At 33.5% G+C, this 10288-nt stretch overlaps 1 protein-coding gene across 2 annotated transcripts; it reads left to right on the top strand.

The window, feature by feature from the left end:
• Positions 1-6722: 6722 nt before the first annotated feature.
• Positions 6723-10040, top strand: LOC127848774 (myb/SANT-like DNA-binding domain-containing protein 4). 2 transcript variants are annotated; one of them, XM_052381379.1, is made up of 7 exons: positions 6723-7191; positions 7588-7776; positions 8034-8081; positions 8569-8625; positions 9291-9320; positions 9488-9557; positions 9817-10040. In XM_052381379.1, the coding sequence occupies exons 1-7, from the start codon at positions 6966-6968 to the stop codon at positions 9962-9964; spliced, it is 768 nt and encodes a 255-aa protein (XP_052237339.1). In that variant the 5' UTR covers positions 6723-6965; the 3' UTR covers positions 9965-10040. The 2 variants fall into 2 exon arrangements, with proteins under 2 accessions (XP_052237339.1, XP_052237340.1); XM_052381380.1 differs by lacking the exon at positions 8569-8625.
• Positions 10041-10288: the final 248 nt, after the last annotated feature.

Here is a 10288-nt window from a genome sequence, read left to right as displayed (position 1 = left end):
CTTTTACCAACACAAAATTTAAACAATCAAATTTATCTTGTGTGCTTGACTACAAATATTTAACGAAGTTGTGTCATGAAACCCTCAATTTATAAAAAGTATTTATACTATTTAGTATTTGCTTCTCTATTGATATTATCTGAGTTACCATTTGCACTTATAAATAAAATCATAATTCAATAACATTTATTAATAATGAAATGATTTAATTAACTTTTGGTTGCAATATTTCAAATCCAAATTTGTGTTTATTATCCGGAAAAATGATAATATTAAGGAATTCATAAATTATATATAAATCATTAATGTTTTTTTACATAAGTATAAAATACATATATCCTTCTAAGCCTATTTAGCCTATTTAACAGCCTTCTCAGCCTGTTTAGCATATTTTACAATTTTCTTTAATAATACTTTTAATAATTTTAAACTACATACTACTCAGCCTGTTTAAATTATTATGCAGGTTTATTAAATATGTTGAAATATATATGATATTAAGCATATTTAGTAGAGTAGACTTTTTCATTCTAATAAGCGTATTAAGCAAGTTTTTTTAGAAACGGTTGTAACATTCATCCTTGATTAAAAAAGGCTGAAATGGCCGCTAAATAGGCTAAATATGCCAAATCTGATGCAGTTTTAGGCCTTTTAGAAAGTTTATTATAAATGTTGAAACATATATCATATTTAGCCTATTCAGCAAGTTTATTTAATATTTCGAAACATACATTCTGTATAGCATATTTATCAGCTTGTTAAGCCCGTTAGCATATTAAGCAAGTTTATTAAAGACGTTAAAATGCATTTTATTTAGCATTTTGAGCTTATTTAGAATAATATTTAGCATATTCAGCAAGTGTATGAAATAGAATGAAATATACAACCCATTTAGCGTTCAAGCATATATAGCGTCCTATGTATTCTGTTCTGCAAGTTAATTAAATAGGCCGAACCATACATCATATTTAGCCTTTAAACAGTCATTGAAGCCTATGAAGCCTTTTAAGCTTGTATGTCTAACAGATTCAGCACATTTAGCCTATTTAACAGCCTATTTAATATAGTTAAAATGGTATCCGGAGAAGCGCCCCCCCCCCCCCGGAGAACTGCCTCCCGGAGAACTGTCCCCTTATTTTAAAGGTGGCGGAGAGATGCCCCCCCCCCCCATCAAATCGGTAGGGGCGGAGAACTGCCCCCCTGTCAGAATTTAGAAGGCGGATATCTGCCCCCCCCCCATCAAATCTGTAGGGGCGGAGAACTGCCCCCCGGTATCATATTAGTTATTAGTTACGTAGTGAAAACAATATTTAGGCAGGCAGAGAACTTGTTACCGTTAACGATAAGCACCGCGATCTTTTAATTGGTAGACCGGAGCGACCTTTATTGTTAAGAACTTGTTAGCTTTGAATAAAGCCGCATACGGGTTTATTATATTGAACCGTCCAAATCCGTAATTGGCGAAAACAAACAAATAAATTATTGTTTTCAGCTTGCATAAGGATGGATTAAATTGCATGCTAATTGTTTGTTTTAATTACGGGGAAAATATCAAATAATTCAACCGCGAAAACTTTTTATTAGCAAAAAGTGATTTGTTTTTCTTTGTTCACATAGACGAAAATCACGTGATTATCAAGATGGCGACGTCCATGCCGAGGCAGGTATTTTTTGCCGTTTTATAACTTTTATTACTTGTACAACTTTATATTACTTTTGAAATTTCACTCAATTTCCAGACATAATAGCAAGAAAGTTACTGGCGTTATTGTAATTATAATACTCGCTTTATATATCGCCGCGAAATTTCTTAAATTAGGGGGCACTTCTCCGGGTCATCAATTCTGACAGGGGGGCATTTCTCCGCCCCTTATTAATCAGCAGGGGTGCAGTTCTCCGCCCTATAAAAAACAGTGAGGGGGCAGTTCTCCGCCCAGTGAAAAATCTTTTGGGGGGCAGTTCTCCGGGGGGGGGGCACTTCTCCTAGAGCCAGTTAAAATAGTTAGAAAGTTAAAAGAAGGATTTAAATATAGCAATATTAGCAAGTTTATAAAATTTGTTACAACATGCATTTTAAACACATGTAATCTATTTCGCAGCATATTTGGCAAGTTTAAAAATTATGGAAAAATACAGCCAATTTAGCCTTTATAGCAGCCTATAACAGATAATTAAGCATAATTAACACGTTACATAAATTGAATTAAAATACAGCCTATTTAGTCTATTTAACAAGTTTATTAAACAAATCCTATTTAGCTTTTTAAACCTTTTATCAGCCTATGTATCAATTATATAAAATACGATACAATATATAGCATATTTGGCACATCAATCCTTTTAAGATGCTTAAAAATGTTATTAAGCACATTTATTATGTAATAAACACGATTAACCGAGAGTCGTTTTAGCCTTTTGAGAAAGTTTAATTTATAGGTTAAAACATACATCCCATTAAGCATATTTACCAAGTTTATAAAATATGATAAAATATAAAGGTTATGCAATACATCTAGCCTGTTTATCAGCATATTAAATATAATGACCACATACAGCACTAAATACTAGGTATTAAATACTGCATATTAGGTATTTTGTTAATAAATTTGAAATGTACATCTTATTTTGCACATTTTACATTTTCAGCAGATACATAAGCAAGTTAAAATATTTTAAAATATACAGCTTTTTTATTTAGCTTATTTGAGATAGTATTCATCTTTAAATCTAACATCAGACCGTGTATTTATGTCTAGACAAAGACGTACTCAAAGCTGTACTTGTAAAGACGGATTGTAGGACAAACGGCAACCGGGAAATTGGAACCCAGTGTTTTTTGCATACCCGGACAGTCGGCACCCTGTTAATTTGTTGACCTGGACAATAGGCACCCGATTAAATTGTAAACCCGGACAAACGGCACCCGATTTAATACTAAGAAGCAGTTAATGTTGTTTTTTACCAATAAAGACACTTGACTTAATATGGCTTTGTAGGGAAAGAAAATCCCGTCAACACCTTATCGTACTGATTAGTCTAATCCGCTGAATGGTTGTAAAAAAAAAGATCGCTAATGTTTAATATAAATAATACCTGACGGACAATGCGATAGAAAAGTACTATCTTCATGTATTGTGGTGTTTTCAAATTATATATTGTATACATATATTGGGTCAATCACATTTTTTACTAAACCAATTAGCGGTTTAGACTAATTAGTTAAACAAGGTGCTGACGGGCTAAATCGATTGTCTTTAATCGGGTGCCGTTTGTTCGGGTTTACAATTAAATCGGGAGCCGATTGTCCGGGTCGATATATTAACAGAGTGCCGACTGTCCGAGTATGCAAGAAAACACTGGGTGACGATTGTCCGGTTGCCATTTCTGGAAATCGTAAAAACGTTTATTCGGTCTTAAATATTACGAATGTTCGGTTTCATATTGCTTCAGAGACACATATTTTATTAATCTATTATGTATAAGTTTATAAAAAAAAAATTTAAACAATCTTTTTTTAAGGTTTATTAATGTTAGAAATGTGTTGCGCGTGTCAAAAATGCACGTGTATTGGAAATACACGCTGAAAACGCGTGATAGCGCCAGACACGGAGCGTGTATTGACCTCTCATCTAAAGTCCGTGCGCCAGATAACAGAGTGCGGCGGATGACCTCCCGGAATTTTCTCTCGATGTAACCATTCTATTTTGTTAATACAATGTAGATAGATCTTCGGACACATCTGGAGCGGCAGCGGGAGCGTGTTGTGTAATGTTTATTGATATTAAGGATAAGAACAAAGGCAGGGCGGCATAAAGAGCAGCGGGATGCATCCTACTTGGGAACCGTCGCTACGTCCTGATATTCATTGCTAGTTGGAGCACTGAAACGACAATAAGATATTACGTTATAAAGAAATTTACACGTTAATACTTAAAAATGCAAAATACTTTAAAATAATCGAAATTATAATTACGTTCACAAACTTAAAGATCGATTAAAATAATATATTTAAATAATAAAACTGAATTTCTTGATAATAAAAGTGAACACAATTCTGCATTGATTTTATCTGAGTAAAATTGGCACTTATAAATAGAATAATTATACAAGTAGTTTTATCCTTAATGAAATTATAACATTCACTTATGTAAGAAAGGTTTTAAGTAAAATTTGGCGACCCATTTATTCATGATCGGAATGATACATATCCATGTCTGATGTTTTGACAGGGCGGACAGTCGCTCCTACATTATTTTGCCAACCCGGACAATCGCTCCTACATCATTTTGTCAACCCGGACAATCGCTCCTACATTATTTTGACTCCACGGCAAAACATATTATTCGCCGATCAATTGCTAACACCTATAATTAACCAACAATTAAAATTGCCAACCTGTTAACCTATGTCTTTATTTTCGCTTTCTCTTTAAGACATATCCTCGGCGAATTAGTAACACTGAAAAAAATATGATTTTAATTATTATTTTAATGTGATTATTTTCCTAAGGAATTAACGATTATTTATCATCTACATAGCTATGTTATACTTATCTTTGTAAATAATCTTATTGAATGTATTGAGTTGTTTCATTTATGATCTCATGTGTGTGTATATACTCGATTGTACTTCCTTGCTTGTATTATATGTTATGCTCTTCATGAATGGAGGAAAATAAAAGTCTATCCATCAAAGTAAGCCGATTCAACATGAGCCGATCAATTTGATTTTAATTAATTAATTTACTTATTAACAAACTATGTTACAGCTTGTCGATTCGGTAAATATAAGGTAGTTATAAGGGCACTTCGGACAATGGTTCCTACATTATTTCTATCAGGGACATTCGTTCCTACAATACATTTATTGGAATAAGTGCCATTTTGCGAATGGAATAAATATAAAAACCGCATTTAATCAATAATTGCTATATCAACAATGGTAGTATCAATCGATAATGACCACTTTCACACCTTTGATGTGCGAACCGTGCATAAAGATTACAGACTGGCGTCACATTAAAGGGGCCTTTTCACAGATTTTGGCATGGTTTGAAGTTTGTCATTAAATGTTTTATATTGATAAATGTAAACATTAAATTTAAAAAGCTCAAGTAAAAAATCAAAAATAAAATTTAAGAAAGGAAAAAAAAGTAGCCCGCAGCAGGACTCGAAGTAAAAAAAGCATTAGCCAACTAAGCTATCCTGCCAAGGATACATAAGATACGTATTTTATACCTTGTATCTTCGTAGTTTCACAAATTTAAACGACAACAACAGAACACTCCAAATTATTCAATCGCTTCGCGTTGCAACGCTTTATAATTTTTAGGTTTTTAAATCGTCAAAAGATGCATATAATGGCTATATTAGACCATGGCAAATGTTCAGTAATACTGTTTCTTCACAAATATCATAATTAATCCGAAAATTTGCGAATCTGGAACAACTTTTCTCAATTTTGTCAATTTACCGCACCGTTCAAAGATCCCTTTAAAGTGAAATAAGGTTAGTAAACAATTGGCTAGTTCATTTTTTTTACATTTGACCCATTGATTGATACGACACTGCACGATTTCTTAATCGGCATTTCTATGATTATTAAAATAGTGTGTTAAAGTGATACTGAACGATTTTTGTATGTGTTGAATTGTAATATATTGATAAAATGTTACATGTATATGTTACAATAACACACAATAAACAAGAAAAATTATACATTGAAGACGAAATTCATAAAATGCAACATGCTGGCGAATTTGAATGTACAGACATTTTCGATTTCAGAATTAAATATCTGGCATTCAGTATTTGGCATTTTTCGACACAAGTTGGCAATTGTAATTGTCGGTTAATCATAGGTGTTAGCCTTTGATCGGCGTACACTACGTTTTGCCGTGGAGTCAAAATAATGTAGGTGCGACTGTCCGGGTTGACAAAATAATGTAGGAGCGACTGTCCGGGTTGGCAAAATAATGTAGGAGCGACTGTCCGCCCTGTCAAAACATCGTAGGAGCGACTGTCCGCCCTGTCAAAACATCGTAGGAGCGACTGTCCGCCCTGTCAAAAGATCGAAGGAGCGACTGTTCGCCCTGTCAAATTTAGCGTAGGAGCGATTGTCCGTAGGAGCGATTGTCCGGATACCATGTCGGATTACTAAATTATGCAGTATTTCAGTATTTTATTATAGAAAAAAGAAATCTGGTTTAATTTGTACTAAAACAACTTAATACTGACCTCAAACACTTTCTTGTTGTACTGACATATGTTCTGTAAAAAACATGTTGTCTTCCTGTACCTATGAAGTTTCATGATCCTAGGCGTAAGTGTTCTTGAGTTATCATCCGGAAACCATCTGGTGGGGACGTAGACCCCACGACACCAGTACATAATATGATCTGCAAATTTTCTCTTAAACTACATCCAAGAACGAGTCACTGTGGCATTAACCTTGGACCTAGTGACATCAAAATCAATAGGAGTCATCCGCCAGTCATAATCAATGTACCTATGAAGTTTCATGATCCTAGGCGTTAGCGTTATTGAGTTATCATCCGGAAACCATCAGGTGGACGGACCGACCGACCGATCGACAGACCGACCGACCGACCGACGGACAGACGGACGGACCGACCGACCGACCGACATGTGCAAAACAATATACCCCCTCTTCTTCGATGGGGCATAATTAGACAGAGATTTCACTTTATATTAATTAAAATCAGCAGCCAATTGTATAAATATGGATAACTTTAGCCAATCCAAAAGATAACCTTTGGTTAACTTTATCCGTTTTTGGATATGTTATCCAACGTGGTTATCCTATTGTATAAAAATGCAAGTCGCATTGGATATCTTTATCCGATTTGGTTAAAGTTAGCCAAACATAAAAAACCCACAATGCATATTTAATCTGGTTCCGGTCAAGACGGTTTCGCGGAAAGTGTCATTTCAGACGACAACAAAATGGCTGAAACGCTTTCGCTTCGTAAAAAACGTTCAGTTAACTTTTCCCATGAGGAAACTGCTCTAATCCGTGAAGGTGTTATGAAATTTGACAAAGTTTTGACAAAGAAATTTTCAAGCGGCTCAACACCAGTCACCAAGAAAATTCAAGATGGGGCGTGGGCCGAAATAACGGAAAAAGTGAATTCCGTCGGTCGTGCGTGTCGCACGATTGACGACGTGAAAGGTATGCGAACGCCAACATTGATATTTTTCGGCCATTCGTTAATATGAGATATGTAAATATATGTATTTATTAATACTTAACTGATGTATTTAGGTGTTAGTATTCCACATGCCGAAGTCGAAGAACAACGTCCGTGCGCATGTAATCATAGCGCCGTTTGAAACGCAATATGAATCCGTATACAATTTCTAGAGACTAATATATAGAGATTATGCATAATTACAAAAATTTATAGAGCTTATTGTCATTCCTTCAATTTCAGAAATGAACAATTAGCATTTTCCGTAAATATCTGACAAGTTTCAAATTGCGCGAGTGACTGATTGTAATATGTTGCCGAGATAGAATAAGACACAATTATGTAATCAGTAATTTTATTGTGTGTTATTTATTTAGAAAAATATCGGAAAATGGTCTCGAAGGCCAGAGAGTCGCTTACGATGGAGCGAAAAAACGCCCGGCAGACGGGTGGCGGACAACCGATGAAAGCCGCAGACACGGTAACGATGTCAATCATTGAAACAATGAAGGAAACGCCGTCCTTCAGTGGGATTCCGGGTGCTTCTCAATCCGAAACCACCATCGGTATGTGACCACCCGCGTACTTAATTATTAAAAAAAAATAACTATATTGATTATGAAAGCTCCACTGCAATTGTACCTAATTTATAAATACAACACAATCAGATTATACCTAAATCATAAACCACTGAAAAGAATTACACTGTCGAGTGCGTAATTTTTCTGTGCCAGCTACATACATGTATCTAACTATTCTTACCTTTCATTAAATATATTCACATAATTCCATTTTAATCCATACATATTTTTATTCTCGTTAGGTGCAGTGCGCAGCGCAACAGGATTTGTTGAGCTGCTCCAACTGGATGGTAATTAAATCCAATTTATTATAATTTCCTTTGCAAGAAACAAAACACATTCCATGTGCCTCCATGTCGCTTAAAAATCACACTGTCACCGATAAACATTACACGCTTCTATGCATAGAATTTTCTAGATTGTGTAGTCTTTTAGAAGAGTTCATTTTTTTCGTAGGTTAATTGATACTAAAATAATCAATACTATGTACGCAAATGCCTTTAATGATTAGCGAGAAATTGGCATTATAATCGTACTATTAATATTCTTTCTTGCAAGTATGCTTATAATCTGAGAAATCATGCGTTTGTTTATAAAAGTGTTACATGCTCTTGTATGTGACATCTCCACGACTCCGACATTGGCGTAGGTCAGTTTGCCAAGGCAAATGAGGCTAATTAAGGAGAATACATAATATTGTTACTTTTAATAGTATTTAAATATGTATAAATCATTTTTTATATATATTTCAATGATGTTCATGTATTTACATTTTAGACTTCCTCAACTTTGCTGACGATATTCGTCCATTCGACGATGATGAAACAGTAAATGGTAAGTTATATTGTTACTTTTACTTTTTTAAATACATGACTTTGTAATAGCAACATGTCAAGGAAAGTTAGATAGCTTGTCATTAATGTTCACTTTCATCCAACAATGATAATCAATTAATATGGAGCATTAAGAAAAACACACAAATGACATTACATAACAATTTATCACTCAATAAATCAAGTATTATTTATTTATTGTTGTACATGCATCAAAACATGGCTTTAACAATAGTAATAATTTACTTACACATTTATACAAAACAAAATTTAACATTTTGAAATCAGTGATTTTGTTTGCCCAAAATTACAGCCTTTTACAAAATGTTTCCCAAATGCAAAAAGTTAAAAAAAAGGTTGTTTTTTTAACAGCAAAAAGTAACTTTTTTTCCAATTGTTGATCCACAGTCACAATTTTTTATTGCACTGATTTGTTTCAAGCTTTAAAAAAAATAAGTTGCACAGCTTGACTACCAACTTTTGAAATTGAGTTGCCCAGGCCAAAATCTACTTGCCCCGGGCTCCATCCCTGATGCAGTTATAAATAATTGATATACTGTTGCTCTTAATCATATTGACTATATATGTTTAAAAAAATCACAGGAAACTATAATAAGTTAATAATGTTTTCTAAATTATTAATAAATGATTTCATTTTTTTTCCAGAAACATCAAAAGACAGCAGTGCAGATCAAGGTAAATAGCATAATTGGCAATCAAGAAACGCCTATTGACCACACTTATGAAGTTAATAAGATAAGTTAAATGCATTAAATTAAAGTGTTTTATTCCATAGAAAATATTGAAACTTAACATTGTAAATAAGTATTTAACAAGATGTAAAATAAATATCTGCATTTCAGTTCTTAGTGTGCCTGTTCCTGTGAATAATAAGGAAATTAAACCAAGCAGGAATCCAGCTGTTGGTAAAAGGTATATCCTAATTTTTTTCTCATTTGTTACATATTCAAACTTTGTGTAATAATTTCATTTATTTAATAAATTTAATAATATCATTAAGGAAATCAAATTTAAATGGAAAAACTCTTAGACCTTACTTAGATTTAAAAATCAACATAATAACTGCAGATGTATGACATAATAAATAAGATTTTGTTATTAAGTTATAATAACTTATTATTTATAAATGTTTATGGTAAAAAATGCTACAAAGCACTTTCCTATAAATCAGGAAAGAGCAGACCCTGAGGGAACTGCAGATGGCATATTATGCTGGAGCCATTGCAGTTCAACAGGAAAAGTTGCTCCTTATGAAATCCCAGAGAGAGTTTTTTGAGGAGGGAAAGCTCATGATGGCATTTGCCAAAGACAAACTGTAAAAGAATGTCATAAAACAACATTTTTTATCATTTTGAAAAAAAAAATTCTAAAAATGATAATAAATGATACAAATTACATTTGTAGCCGGGGTTTGTGTAAACAACACAATGGGTTTTAAGTTCCAAGTTTTTACTATATGTGAATGATGGTCAGTGTCCAAGACTTAGTGTAGAAAGTGGCAATTGAAAATAGCCAACTACAACATCTACCTCTTGCAAGGTTTTACATACAAGTGACTTAACATTTAGTTACTATTTAAAATTATATGGATGAACATGAAATCATCTCACAATAAACACAAAAATGTAAATAAAGTAAGTTAG

The sequence above is a fragment of the Dreissena polymorpha genome, chromosome 10 (genome assembly GCF_020536995.1).
Source record: "Dreissena polymorpha isolate Duluth1 chromosome 10, UMN_Dpol_1.0, whole genome shotgun sequence".
Classification (NCBI taxonomy): domain Eukaryota; kingdom Metazoa; phylum Mollusca; class Bivalvia; order Myida; family Dreissenidae; genus Dreissena; species Dreissena polymorpha.
This window is presented reverse-complemented; position numbering and strand designations above follow the sequence as displayed.

Bases quoted from the DNA above. Each gene is read 5' to 3' on its own strand.
- LOC127848774 (XM_052381379.1), top strand. From the start codon at position 6,966: ATGGCTGAAACGCTTTCGCTTCGTAAAAAACGTTCAGTTAACTTTTCC. The intron at 8,082-8,568 runs GTAATTAAATCC...TTTACATTTTAG, and splicing joins TGAGCTGCTCCAACTGGATG to ACTTCCTCAACTTTGCTGAC. The intron at 9,321-9,487 runs GTAAATAGCATA...TCTGCATTTCAG, and splicing joins AGACAGCAGTGCAGATCAAG to TTCTTAGTGTGCCTGTTCCT.